The sequence below is a fragment of the Sciurus vulgaris genome (assembly GCF_902686455.1).
Source record: "Sciurus vulgaris genome assembly, chromosome: 3".
Lineage (NCBI taxonomy): Eukaryota > Metazoa > Chordata > Mammalia > Rodentia > Sciuridae > Sciurus > Sciurus vulgaris.
The window spans coordinates 111,395,921-111,411,524 of NC_136463.1; the positions used below are offsets into that span (position 1 = coordinate 111,395,921).

Sequence of the window (15,604 nt, forward strand, 5' to 3'; positions counted from 1 at the left end):
TTACTCTACCACCGCTGCTGACATTTCTGTCATCGTGGCTCCTAGAAATGGGGTGGTGCTGTTGCCATTGCTGCCTCTGCCCCATTGGAGGTTCTTTGGGTCATTGGATCTTGATTGTAGAGAGTATGTAATTGGGAGCCAGGTAAAAGGCCACGTCCTGGTGGGTCACTCTTCCCCTCCTGTTGGAGGAAAGACTACCGCTCTGCAAGGCTTATAGGGTGGTGAAGGAGATTAGACCTGGGAAACAAATCCAAACTAAACTAAAACAACCAGACAATTATCTGCCATGGAAACATACCCATTAGTGACTGTTTAAAGGATTAGAATTTGGGTTTTCTGATTTTTCCCAGGATACCAAATTTATAGCTAGCGTTGATTTCCTTTGTTAAAAACTGGCAGAGGTTCCCTAATTTTTAAGAGAAAAAACAAAGTCCCCGGGATTAAGATTTGGTAATTCTGATATTTTTAAACAACACTGTTTTCCTCTGGATTGAAAACTGTTCTCTTGTCTTCCTATTCATTGTGACATACAGAAAAGAATACCTTGTTTGTCAATGGCTAAAAAATGAAGAGAGAGAAAGAAGCAGAAACAGAGAAAACAGTATTCAGCAAGCACAGAAATTAGATATTAGTTGTTATATGTTTTAGGGAAGGTTTGCCAAACTGGTAAACAATAAAACCATTTAGAACTGGAAAGTATTTGGGGCTTTTTAAAAAATGTATCTTAGGCAAAACCATAATATATAATTGAAGTATAAAGTGGTCTTGGCTTTTCAGTAATCTTTTTTAGCCTTTTAATAATAAAGATAAGTATAATGATAATAAATTGTTGTAGCATGCATTATCTGAGTTATTTCTCACAATAACTCTATACAATCCCATTATCATTCTCCTTGCATAGATGAGAAAATAGGACCTTAGATGAGGGAATTGGTATGAACTAATCAGTAGAGATTGTATGTCATCTTAAGCACACACTCCTATGAGAAAAGCTTTGCTTATCTTCCTATACCTTAAGAGAGAAAAGAAGATGTGTGTGGAGAATTGGGTTTGGTGAGATTATAAGAAACATCAGATGAAAGATAAAGGAAGTGTGCTAGAAGACAGGAAGGTTTTTTCCCAAGATAGAATGTAAACTTGCTCTCATTTTTCAGAATCCTGGGGCAGCTCCACCAATCCGAATTTTTTGTTTTCTACCCCTCACAATGATACTTAGCTGAGTACCTGGCACATAGTAGGAGTTCAATAGATATTTGCAAAAGGAATGAATCTCAAGCATCCTCAAGTCAGTTTTCTTGGGTTAAGATGTCATGATGTCTAGACTGCAACTCTCAATAGAGAGATCTTTACCCACAAAACTAGATCTTCCAAGAAGTCTTACCAGTGAATTTAGTGCATTTCTCAAACAAGCAAGGAAGCTCATCCCAGTTTTTAGGCCACATAATTGCATAGTCTGTGAAAGAGTCTTCTGCAGTATGTCTTGCTGTCTGACTTTACAACTTCATTTCAATTTTTGTCACATTGTTCCTTTTTCCTTTTTCCTCCTAAAAACTATATAAAAAAAACAACTATTTTTGGCTTGTGCTAGAGAGAGAATTGATTGTCCTAGAGCAGGCACACGGAGTCTTCATTGTAAACTAATGTATAGAACATTTTTGTACAGAAATAGCTAATGAATACCCAAAGCATTCTGTTGTTTGCAGTTTAAATGTGGTTTCATTTTTGTTCAATTCTAGCTAGATTCCTAAGTGTCTGAGAAGTAGAAAACTTACTCCTCATTAGATTTATTTAAAACTTTTTCAAGAAAGGAAAGTCCTAAGGGTATAGAAACTTTATGTACTTAAGTATGTCATGTTAAGGCATTTGACAATGTTTCCTTTTCGCGGGGCCAAAGACCACAGATCCACCCTGATTGCTAATTATTCAGATCGTAAAGAGCTTATTTGAGAACTTAGGGTGAGACAAAAGAAACGTGAAGGAACAAAGGGCCTACAATAATGAAAAGGATATTGTGAAGAGAAAGGCCAGGAAGAATTATGATGCAGGTCACATCCTGTGCTTGCATTTAATTGTACCTTTGTATTTGATAATAAAAATGATTACATGCTCAGTGCTAACAGGTGTCCCTTCTTGAGAACTGTGGTATGGATAGATGACAGCAAATTACTCCAATTCATAAACTTGGAATATTATGCTTTTATTTTGAGTTTCATCAGTCTATAGTAGAAGACATTTTCTGCAAAAATACACATCAACTCAGGAAGATTTTATAACTTATTTCCTGATAAATATATATAAAATATAAGCAGATACTTTAAAGTATAAATGAAAGAAAAAAATCATTTTGTAGGTACTACTTAACACATTGGGATTATACGAATACCATTATTAATATCATAGTCACATTTCTGGTACTTTATGCTTTTATATTAAGCTTTGGATGTAATTGCAAATTAGCAGTGATTTTAATTTATAGGTGGTCTTGTTGTTCGAACTTAATTGCGTTAATTGCTTGCATTTTATTGCTCATGTATTGGAGTGGTTATCTGCTTCCCTGGTCTTTGCACAACTTACACTTACTTCTTCCTTTTTTTTTTCTTTTCGATATTAGAAATTGAACCCAGGGATATTCTACTACAGAGTTATATCCCCAGCTCCTCCACCCTTTTTTTTAAACATTTGGACAGGGACTCCATAAGTTACCCAGGCTGAATTTGTGATCTTCCTGCCTCAGCCTCCTGAGTTGTTGAAATAATAGGTGTTTTTACAATATTTGCTAAAATTCTGTTGACCAAACAGTTTCACATGGCTTAGTCCTGAATCAGAGTAAAAGGGATCATTATGAAGACTTGTGACAAAGGGCATGGGTGCAGGGAGAGAAGAGGAATTGGGGTAATATTTGCAATGTACTTCATACCCCATGCAAGTTAATAAAATCAAAATTTAATTATAATTTGAGATCTAATGGGAAAGTATGTTTTCTAATTTTTTTTTCTTCTAATTACCTTCATGAACCACTGGTCTTTTGGTCTGTATGAATACCCACTCTCTTGTAGTGATACTGGGACAATGTCATAGAAGCCAGAAATGGAGAAAAAGTTGAAATCTTGGAAGGGATAGATAATCATTTTAAAGGTGAGGTATTACATGGACTATATAGTTTCAGAGGTATCCACCTCCCTTCTTTGTATAGGATGCTGAAGCCCAGAACTGCAGTGTGTCATACATTACCCCAACCCAGGTTAGTGACATATCCAGAAACTACAACCCAGGTGTCCCGAGCCAGAGCCACTCTGCATCATATCTTTTAGGGTATGTTCTCTCTGTACTGCCCCATGTGCTTCCTGATCCCTACCACTCCTTATACAATAAACACTTTTAGCTGGAATGTGGCTTAGTGGTGGAGCACTTGCCTACCATGCACAAGGTTCCAGGTTCAATCCTCAGTACTGCCCAAAACCAACAACAACAAGAACACTTTTGGAAATTGCATGTTGTCATAATTTACTATGAAGACTATGTTCTCATGTTGAGTTTTCTTTTTTAAGCTTACTCATTATATGTTCTTAAAACAGAATTGAATAATCCCCTCACACATACCCACATACATGTGCACAGCCTCTACCTGCACTCTTCCCATGAGAAAAGGGAAATTTAAATGAAGAGGTTTTATTAAATGAGCTTTAGTTTGGTAGATTAGGCTTGGAATTACCTTTGCCAGACTACAAAGGGGAAGCTGCCAGAGAGGTCACTGTGACACTATCAGTCAAAGACAATGAAACATTCTTTGTGGATTTTGTTAGAAATGGGATTAAAGCTTTATGAAGATACTATTTCTCACAAGCATCCTTTCCCCCCTTGTTAGAATTAGTCAAAGTGATTGCATAAGACCCAGGTCAGAGCATAGTGAAATAAAGGAAATATTCTTAACATTGCAAAGGGTTGATTTTTATTGATGATGAAATTGTGGGCAGGTGTTATTTTAATGAAAAAATAATTTTTTCTAACAATTAGACTTCCTATACTGGGAAGTTGATATTAGATAGTCTGTACACAAAGAAAGGCCATTTAATTGTGTTTACAGGAAGATTATATATACAGTTTCACAGCATCACAGAGTTTTAGACCTGAAGGAACATGAAAATTCCAGTTAATTGGTTACCTGTTTTTTTTCCACATTTACTCTTTCTTCATACCCTTTACACATTCAATGATTATTACTCTTTTTTTCCAGCTATTTTGCACATTAACTTAGTTGCCAAACTTTGACTCCAAGGAGAGCAATATTGCTGTGTCTCCAAAATATTTATATGTAAGACCTGTCTTTTAAATGGTTATATCCTGAAATATGTATGGTCACACATATGTCACTTAAAATACCTCTCACTGTTCTTTGTTCCAGGCCATTGAGAGTTAAGACAAAATCTTCTCTACCACCACCAACCTTTATTCTTTTTGGTGGGTAGATTTTATATTTTGTTTTTCTAAACAAGGGAAAACAGTTATAGTTCCACCTCTTATGTGCTTCCTCCCCTATGAGCTGTAAGCTCAGTATATGCACATATGTAAGATTTCAAGTGCAAACGAGAACAGAGCAGGAAACAGATTTTCACAGTCGCCGTCTGGGTCCTTGTGTAAGTGCCAATGTAAAGCTACTTGCTGATCAGTGAAACACAGTATAATGTTGCCTGGCTCTAAGGAAACAGATTTGGAAATCTAAACTTCATAAGCAGATCAATTGGGTGGGGATTTGAGATTATTGTATCACATTCCAATGACATGCAGTGTTGTCAAAAACTTTTTTCTCCAGAAATAAAATTACAGGAAGCATAGAGATACCTTTCAAAATGTCAGGAAGGAGGGTTGAGAAAAATTTAGTTAAGAATAATGAAAATATATCACTTATATCCCAGGAAGCATATACTGCAAGTGTCTGGGGTCTGAGTATCTCAGGGTAACACACCAAGATTCAGGAGGGTGGGGAAGGAGGGAGGTTTGCCGTGAATCCAAGGAGGTAAATGGTTAAGGTGAATGTCTGGAAAGAAGAGGATTGCTGGGTGGGGGTGTGAGCTTCTGGTCTCACGGGGTGGCAAATTACTTCTCAAATTTTAGGAGATAATAATAGCTAGGCTTGCTTTCTTTAGCAGAGCGAGGGAAAGATGTGCTGAAAGTCCTGACGAAACCCTTTCTCCGTCCTATTTATTCAGCTTATATGTAAGGGCTAGTTTGGGGTGATGTTTCAGATTTTCCATATTTCTAGGGTTTCTTTGTACCCTTCAGATGTCTTGCCACCAACTTAGAGATGTCTGAACTTCCTTTAGCAAGAGACAAGGCATTTTATTCCATAGTTAGAAGCAAGAATTTCTATCCCTGTTTCTTCAACATACTGAATGGAATTTGACTAAACTCAATACTTATTGGATACCTATTCCATGCCTGGTGCTAATGAGAGATTGAAAGGAAACAAATACAAAAACAAATGAAAGTGATGTTTCCTGCCATACCCTGAGACGTGGAGTCCTACAATGCAATGGAAAGTAAGTTCACCCGGCTAGGCTGCCTTGTATCTTCCTCACCATTGTGTTCCCTGCATTTGTCACAGCACTCAGTTCTTGACAAAGGCTAATTATTTTTACAAGAAGATGGGTCTATAGATAAATGTAGTATTGGAAAGTCTATTAAAAAGGTATGTGCAAGACCTGGAAGAGGTGAACAATTTTGCCTTGGAGGAGGCAGGGTGCAGATAAGGTGAGGCATCATGGTGAGATACATGATCCAGATCATAAGGGATGAACAGAGTTTTCCAGAATGGTAGACAACCAGAATACAAATAATAAGTACAGGCAAAGGTAAGAAGTAGGTAATGGCCTGAAGATTCAGGGAACTACAAATAGTCTGGCAATCCCAGATGTAAGGATATGGGAGTAGAAGAATTGTGGCAGATGAGGATCATGTCACGAAGGATCTCTGCCAATAAGTAGCTTTCCCAGTTGAAGTCAAGATATGTACTACTGGCTTCTGAGGGTGGATGTGGAGAAACAAGGAGCAAAGGAGTCTTCTTTACCTTACATTTTAAACTGCAGTTGATCTTCTTTACCTTAAATTGTATTGTGATTTACAAATTAATTCAAGGGAGATTTCTTAATGTGGAAGCAACAGCCCGGTGAGCTATACTCATACCGCAGTGTAAGCTATGCATATATGATATACTGATGCTGTAATGAGATTTTCTTTTTAAAATGTATTAAAAGAAAATTTTATATTTTCCAAGTCAGTTTAGACCCAAATGGTTGTGTAATAAATACACCACTTTACAAAGGAATCTATTTTTTTAGCGAATGGAATGTCTGTCTGGTTCCTTGGAACAGCGATTTCATCTAGGATTTAAAATAGTTCATTTACACATGACTTTCCAGAGACTTGTCCTGTCTGTAAGTCAACAAACCCAAATGGGTAAGCTTCCCTACAATATGCCTATGGTGAGAGCAAACATGACTTGGATTTCTTGTACTACCAAATGCTTACCTCGGCCGGGTGCTGGGGAGGGTGTGTCATTCTTGTGCAGACATCTGCCAGAAAGACTGCAGAAGATGACTGCTGTGTCATTGCCTTGAAGGGAAAATCCCTAGTAGAATTTTTAGTTTCTTTAGACTGTGTGCATTTAACTATATGGAGCATATTGCAGCTTTAAATAAGGAGCTCTGCATTAATAAAAAAATTTTTTTGAGACTTAATTTTAGACATACCTGTGATTATTTTAAGCAGCTTTGGGGTCACACTAAGTGGAAACTCCAAGAATTGCTCTGCTTCCTTTCCATGCCCCGCTCAACTGCTGCTGCTGTGTTTATTTTCTTTCCCCTCCTACTCTAATCCTATTAATTTCTGGATATGATAATTCCAGAATAATAAAAATTTTGCATGTTGAGGTTTAATAGATGTTCCCCACTGATGGCATATATAATTTTGGAGGAAAGGTTCTTGGCTGATGTATCAATTCAGAGGTTTTGGAATAAGATATTTGTGGGGAGGGGTGGCAGAGTCTTAAGTCATTGATTCTCTCTTTATAACTTTGCCCTTTTAGCTGGAACAGATTGCTTGTGTAGTGCTTCTAGCCGTGCACAGGCTGAATCACAAGGAAGAAGCTTTACATAAACCATTTATACTAAATGCTTGGTATGCTGGCAACATAAATCAACAACAATATCCATTACAAATTCATCCCTTTATCAGTATTATCTTGATAGAACTGATCCCAATGTGTGGGAATTTGAACTCTGCTTCAATACATCTAGCCCTGGATAATTAATTATTCAGGGCACAGAGAACCTGGCCCCAGCAATGTAGAGTAATTCTTCCTGGTCAGCGTTAACTCCACTGGCAATAATAAATAGAAAAAGTCTCCAGTGATGCCAGTATTTTAAAGTGATTAATCATCTTTCCCCCCTTTTCCTCCCCCTTAGTTTTCTTTAACTAGGATTTTTCAGCAATAAATCTTTAACAATACAGGTAGGAATTGTTCTGTAATTAAATTTTGCCCTGCTTAATTTCTTACCTTTTATGTGCGATTAAAAAAAATGTTACATTTTAAGGAGCCCTGATCAAAATTCAAACCAAGAAAAATCCTTTTATGGAATATGGAGAGATTCTCTATGGAAGATTAAGCTCTTGATTTTGAATATTAGATAGAGCACATACTCATAAAAATTGTTCATCAACACCAGTTGGGGTGTCAGATATTCTGAAGTTTTGAATTGCTTCACTTTCATGCTTATGGTTTTTCTGTAGTAAGAAAAGTCTGACATATACATCTGTTCCCACATGGAGAGAATAATTACTTATTTCTTAATTTTCAGATAATTGATGTCAGCTCTGTAGGAAGGGGATATTTTCCCACCATGTTTTTGGTACACAAAATGCGTTTGCTGAAGTGGCAGGTGAATGCCTGACTGAGAATGACCATGTATTTTCAAATTGTGCCCCGTAGAGCTGCCCAACCATCATGTATATTCTGGGTGACAGGGACAGATGTGACATATCTCTTGTGACACACTTCTGTACCACCAGTCCATGGCTCGAGGTGACTCCTGTCCCTCCTCTGGTGCTATTCCCTGCTGCAGGACAGCACAACGATGCACGGATGAACCTTGCCATTGCTCTCACTGCTGCCAGGTATGGGGCTGCCACAGCCAATTACATGGAGGTAGTAAGCTTGCTGAAGAAGACAGACCCCCAAACGGGCAAGGAGTGCGTGAGCGGTGCACGGTGCAAGGATGTCCTCACAGGTAGGCCAAGTCTTGGAGAGGGAGGTATTTCTTAGAATCTTGCTTTGCTTGTATGATGACTGAATTATAATTTTTCTGTCACTTTTATTCAATTTAACCCAGGCTTCAGAGTCATATTAATTATATTCCTTATTGTCAATAATGACTGGTTTAACGTGAAAAATTTTCCCTGGTAGGAATTGGCAATTTTCCCCTTTGTGTTAAATAATAATAATGATAAGGATAATAATAAATGCCCGTGAAATTCTCACAGATATGAATGCATTCCATTTTCTTTACAAAAACATATAATTAATAAAATTAAATAAATGTACCAAGTTTCAAAGTATCACTTAGGTGACACAGGCAGTGCATTTACATGTCATTAAAGTCAATCACCTTTAACTTTTGTTAGATTCATTCTTGTCCTGGTCCTATGGCCGTAAAGGCAGCTGCAAAATTACATCATTTCTTGAGCAAAATCAACACTGGGAAATGTGTTGTCTCACAGCTATGCTGTTTACACATTTGAGTTTTCAGGAGAAAGTGGCTTATTTATACTCATTCGACTTTCTTCAAGGTGTGGCACCTTGATCCTGGGCATTTTATAAATAGATTGAGAACCGCAATGAAAAAATGCCATGCTTTCTCTTTAATTTGGACTTGTTTTTGGTAAATTTACTCAGGAGTGAGCCTTTTGTTTGGCTCTTCAATAACTCTGGCTGCTCATGTCACTTAGTGTGGTATGCAATATACTTCGCCATAGGTTAAGCTAATAGATGAATTAATAATCCACAGCATCAGTGAACAGAGAAACAAATGGGGTGTGTGATTGATGCTGCTTTCTTTCACAGGGCAGGAATTTGATGTGAGAGCCAAATGTGTTATCAATGCTACAGGACCCTTCACAGACTCTGTGCGCAAAATGGATGATAAGAACGCCGCAGCTATCTGCCAGCCAAGTGCTGGTGTTCATATTGTGATGCCTGGCTATTACAGGTAACTATGCCATCTTGGTGTTCCTCACCTGGGAAAGGGAACAAGTGATTCCCTATGCATTTAATGTCTTCTGGTTTGCTCTTAATAGTGGTCCAACTTGCTGTTCAAAATGAGGAGAAATAAGTGATGGAGCTCTTCTAAAACAAAATGTAAACCAGACTCGGGAAAATCTTAGCCACTTATGGCAGTATTCATTTCTAAAGCCTAATGGGAATCTATTTTTCAGTGTATTTTGTTCATTTTAGTCACTTTTAGAGACTAAATGTTGATATTTTAAACTAAATTATTAATAAGACTTTAAAAAATTAATCGTGCAAAACTTTCATAAAGGATATTTTAATTAAATCATTAAGAAATCAATTTTGTTATTTAGATTTCCTTATCAGCAAACTGGAAATGTTGACCTCTCAGGTATTCTTTGGTTTATAACTTTGGAAATATGTTTTAAACTCAGAAATAATCTCAGAATATTAAATAAACAAAGATAAGTAGGGATGGAGAAATGAGTAGGGGTAGAGATGAAGTATAGCTATTAATTGAGTCTTATTTAAGCAAGTTGATGGGTATATGGGAGACCATAAAAAACTTCTACTTTTATGTTTGAAATTTTTAATAAGTTAAGAGATATATGTATGTATTTTTGTCAAATTATTAATGATTACTCCTGTACATAATATCTTTACATTTTATGCAAAGATATTATGTCATAATAGTTTTAAGAAAGATTAGAAACCATTCCATTTCCTTACCTTGGAGGAAAATAGATTATGGCCTATCTAGACAAGGGAATATTATGTAGTCTAGTCAATAAGAATTATATTATAAATAACTTTACTGTCCTAGGAAAATGCTAATGATACAATGTCAGTTTAAATTGCAAGACCAGAGAATATATATGCAGTGGGATCTAAATGATATATATTTCTACATATTTTTGTATAGATAGAAAAAGACTGGAAAATATGTTAAGTCTTAATGGTGGTTTTCTGTAGGTAATGTGATTGGTGAGGGTTATTTCCTTCCACATTTTAATAATTTTTCAAGAAAGACATGACTTTTTTTTTCTTTTAATGGGGATTGAACCCAGTGACACTTTACCTCTGAGCTCCATCTGCAGCAACTCCCCCAACTTTTTTTTTTTTTTTTTGACATAAGAGGGTTTATTAAACAGTGTCTCCCTGCAGGGTAAGAGAAAATGAGAGGAAAAGAGAGAGTGTGAAAAGTGAGGAGGAGAGAGAAAGAAAGTGTGTAGGAGAGAAAGCATGAGAAAAGATACCCCCCCCCAACTTTTTAATTCTGAGACAAGTTTTCACTAAGTAATTTAGGGCCTTGCTAAGTCACTGAGATTGGCCTTAAACTTGCAATACTCCTGCCTGAGCCTCCCAAGTCAATGGGATTACATGTGTATGCCACCATGTCTTGCCTTCATAAGGCTAAAAATATGAGATAAAATAGATGTGCAAAAATTACAATACTGGGTATTCTCCCAGAACATTATCCTGCTATGTTGTAGGTGATGCTACCTTATTAATTATTGGCTGTCCAGTAATTAAATCTTCCCAAAGAGAGTACAAGAGACAACTCTTTTTGTACCAAATATACTTCTACTGAAAAGTGTATTAAAGAGAACTTGTTAGGGGTGGGAGAGTTGGGGGAGGAGAGGAAAAAATAACAGAATGAATCAAACACCATTACCCTATGTAAATGTATGATTACACAAATGGTATGTCTCTACTTCATGTACAGAGAAACAAGATGTATCCCATTTGTTTACAATAAAAATAAATTAAAAAAAAAAAAAAAAAAAGCAGTGGAAGCATTTCCCCAGCATTAAAAAAAAAAAAGAGAGAGAGAGAGAACTTGTTGCCCAACTTCCAAAGTTTCCTACACATTTTCAAGAAGCTGAAAACACCAAGGTAGTTCTAGTTTTGATATTAAAAATATATGTACTGGTACCTAATTGAGTTTTAAACTCTGTTAATCACAAAATTAGTTCAAATTAAAAAGAGAGAACTAAATATATATAAATGTTCCATATATTTCTTGTGCATAGAGGAGTTTTTAACAATAGTTTTGGAACCAATTGTACACACTCATTTTGTGTTAGATTAAAAATATTCATGGCCAGTTAGCTTATGAGAGTTTTTGTTTTTAACATTGCTGAGAATAGAGCATGCAGGTATAATTATAAAATTCTTGTGTTTGTTTAGATTTTACTAAATTCAACATATTCTTATGTATATTGTGTCTTATGTTTTCTTCACTATTGTCTCATGATATCAGAACCTTAGGTTATTATTTCCCAGAGGCCTTAGGTTAATTCTGTCACATAATTACTGCATTCATTAGGACAACAATTTTCTTTTATACATGTACTATTAAGATATGAAAACATTCAGTTATTTCAGAGTACATAGACAAGGAGACAGGACAAGAGTTAAGCCAAAGTCAGACCTTGGCATAGAACTTCCTAAGTTTGTTCACCTTCCTTTCTACTAATTGTGTGACCTTGGGTAATGTATTCCTTTCTGCTTGTGATTCCTTATTTCATATAGTACCTAACTTGTATAAAGTCTGACAATGATTTATATATATATATATATATATATATATATATATATATATATATATACACAAGGGATTGAAACCAGGGGTGCTTAAGTACTGAGCCACATCCATCGCCTGTTTTATTTTTCATTTTGAGACAAGTTCTTACTAAGTTGCTGAGGGCTTTGCTAAGTTGCTGAGGCTGGCTTTGAATTTGGAATCCTCCTGAACTGCTGGGAATACAGGCATGCGTCACCATACCCAGCTTTTTAAAGAGCTCTCTTAAGATATATATATATATATATATATATATATATATATATATATATATATATATATTTGACAATGATCTTTTAATTAATTTTTATCTGTTTTGTTGACTGATATTTCCTCAGCTCTTGGTAGTTTCTACTTCATAATAGTGCCCATAATTTTTTTCCCATACCACGCTAGTGATTTAACCAAGGCCCTTACATATGCTAAGTAAATATTCTACCACTGAGCTACATCTTTAGCCCTGCAATAAATAATTTTTTAATGAATCCTAACTTTTTTTATGTTAACATGACCAAATTGAGATAGTTGCTTTTTATATTAAAATGCTAATATAAAAAATGTTAATAAACATTTGTTATATTTTGAATTCAGAAAGACTCATGAGTTAAAAGCTTGGTTCAGTGTGGCACTAATGGGAGTTGGTGGAAACTTTAAGGGGTGGCCAAGTGAAAGGTCTTTAGGTCACTGAAGGGTCATGCCCTTGAAGGGGTCTGTAAGACTCACTCTCTTTTGAGCCCTGGCCATGAGGTGAGTGGTTCTACTCTGTCCTTGCTTATCCCATGATGTGCCACCTTGCACAGTAACAGTGTCTACTGATAATGAACTGAAACCTCCAGAACTAGGAGCCAAAGTAAACCTTTTCTCTTTATAAGTTGATTTTCTCCTGTATCTTTAATAGTGATGGAGAGCTGACTAATGCAACAGTTATAAAGTTTTTTTTTTTTAAATATGGAAGCAAAATATAATTCTTCATCTTAATTCCCAGATAATCCCTGTAGGAAAAAAATTAAAATTAACATAAGTGAATAATCAGGTTTCTATCACCCTGGAGAGAGTGACAGTGAAAACCTCCTTCTCCTGTCTTCCTTTAGTTTTCTGGTAGTCAGTAATACTTTCTTGGAGTTCTTTCCAGAAAAGCATGTTTTTACTCGCACGTTTGTCCTGTTGAAAAATTTGCAGGAGAGTGGTCATGTGACAGATATTGTTCTGTACCATGTTTTGCATATTTTATAACAAAATAGATAGGTTTTAAAATAAGAAATATATAGATATATATCACATGGATATAATATTTTCAAAACAAAATGCCTTTTAACCCTAAAAATTTAGCATTAGCCTTAGGCCACCTCACTATAGATCATTAAAGTGTTAGTCACGGCTAAGTCTGTTTCAGTCTAAAACATAGTAAATGAGTTTTGAAGAAAAATTAATATCTTTAATTTTAGCACTGTGAACTCTGACCAATATATATTGTGTAGTTGAAGAATGGTCAGCAGCCTGGCTCCCATTCAGGCTCTGTTGCCAGTGAGCCTCTTAGCTGTGGACTGCAGCCTGGAGTAAAAGTTTATTTCTTCTTTATCAATGACCTTGAGGCAAGGTTAGCTCTGGCATACCTCAGGAATGATTTTCCTTGCCCCATCAAATCCTTCTCTTGAATGGGGTCAGAATATCTCAGACTGAAATGACTCTCTGGTCTCTTCAGTCACACTTTCAACTTAAGGTTTGACCAGGTCTGTTGGGATGAACCAGGACTGGTCTGGGCCTTCTGGGACTGCCCTGCACTGGGCTGATGATAACTTAAGACCCAGTGTGGCAGTTATAGCCTGATGAGTTTGGCAGTGCAGAGTTTAGTAGCCATTGATTTATCAAGCATAGGATGGTAAATGGAGAGGGAAGACTGTGCTGTGTATCTTGTCAGGACATTTTCATAAATATCTTTGCACTGTTTGCATGTTTCGTTTTAACCTTAACTAATGTTTCACATGTAGAATTATATTGTGTTATGGTAGCAGCTTTTTTTTTTGTTTTGTTTTGTTTTGTTTTGTTTTGGTTGGGGGAAGCAGGAGGAATTGTTTAAATTTCAGAAAACCCAGAATATGGAGACAAGTTTTTACAATCACTCTTTAGCTTATATAAAGAATAAATCTGGAATTTCTATCAGAGTTGTGGCTAGGTGCTCTTCCAAAAGCAGCAATTATATACCAAATGACTGAAATACATGAAAATAATCACCTCCTCCTTCCTACTGAATGTTTTTACTGCTGACAACAGATCAATTTTTTTTTGCATATTGTGTTTATACCGTTAGTTCTAACACTGATTGCTAAGTAGTTAACAATAAATTGATTTCAGTTTAACTAAAGGTACTTCAGGAAGGCAATGGTCTGCAAGAGAAAAATGTTCATTACCTTTAATCCTGGACACACACATAAATTAGCTTAGCTTTTCCTTCTGATGTCAAATGAATCATTCAAATTGAAAAGAGACCTGTGCCACGCTGCATTGTATGTACCATTACTATAGTTGATACCCCCTATCGAATTTCAGTATGACCTTGGAGAATTAATCCTTCATAAGAAAACAAACTTTTCTTCCCTAAGGGAGAGTAAGAATTAGGTAATTTAAAACTGATGAAAGATATTTCCAAGTGGATTCTTAAATTTTTATACCATTCATTAATAGCTTTGTCTTCCCTCTGTGCTTATTAATTTTATGTTTGACACATATGTCTTCACTTAAGCAGTTGATTCTCTACAGGTTCCAATTATGTGAGTGTTGGTAACCATCACCTTCACCCTTTAAATTGCTTTTATTGCACCGAATTTTTTAAGGGATTCAGTAGCTGTCCTTTGCTCACTGCATTTCTTATCTAGGTTGTTTAATATTGTAATTACTTAAGTTTATCCAGTTTATTATTTTAGGCATATATGTTACTGGTCCATAAGATGGTCGTGTATAAACTATATCAGCATATAATTTTTTTCTTATTCTTTTGCTTCAGTTAGGTACTATTTATCAAATTGAGTACTTGAACTCTCAATGTGTTAATTCCCAATCTCAAAGCAATTGATTTTACTTAAAGATATATCAATCTGTGATCAAAACAGGTGCTTATAAGACTTGTGATTAACTAGTTTAAGATTTTTAGTTTTATAACAAATGCAAATAAAAAAGTATACAGTCATATTTAGAGTTCAGAAATACTCAATATTTAGTTTTCTGTATGTGTAAGTGAAAGTAGTTTCCTCCCAGTAATGCTGAGTGAAGGTGAGAATCTTAGTTGAAGTTCTAAATGGTTAGCACACTTCTTTGGTGCTCTTTGGATATGCAAAATGGAAGATCTGTGTCCACTCTCTACTGTGCCTCTTAGGGTAGGCTCTTGGTAGTGATGCAAAGAAAGAGGGGACATGACAGGTTTTCATGGACTGAGGGTTCCTTGCACAGAAAGACTGTATTCTTAGTAGTTGTTTAAAAAATAAGATATATTAGCTATGCTGACTGTAGGTTTCTTTTTTTTTCTTTCCTTTTTTTTTTTTTTTTTTTATCTTTTTGTGGTACTGGGTATTGAACCCAGGGAGCACTCTACCACTGAGCTGTATCCCCGGCCCTTTTTATTTTGGGACAGGGACTTGCTAAGTTGCTGAGGCTGGCCTTGAACTTGTATTCCTCCTGTGTCAGTCTCCTGAGTTGCTGGGATCACAGGCCTGTGACAGTGTACCTGGAAATTTCATTTATATATT

The 15,604-nt window shown here is 35.9% G+C and overlaps 1 protein-coding gene across 1 annotated transcript in view; it reads left to right on the plus strand.

Annotated features, from left to right (window-relative positions):
* GPD2 (glycerol-3-phosphate dehydrogenase 2) overlaps nucleotides 1-15,604 on the plus strand; it is a gene marked incomplete at its 5' end in the record, with an annotated part of 95,385 nt that overhangs the window by 51,977 nt on the left and 27,804 nt on the right. The window contains 2 exon segments of the mRNA XM_079131786.1: nucleotides 8,118-8,282; nucleotides 9,116-9,260. Of these exon segments, the coding sequence (XP_078987912.1) occupies nucleotides 8,118-8,282; nucleotides 9,116-9,260 (310 nt within the window).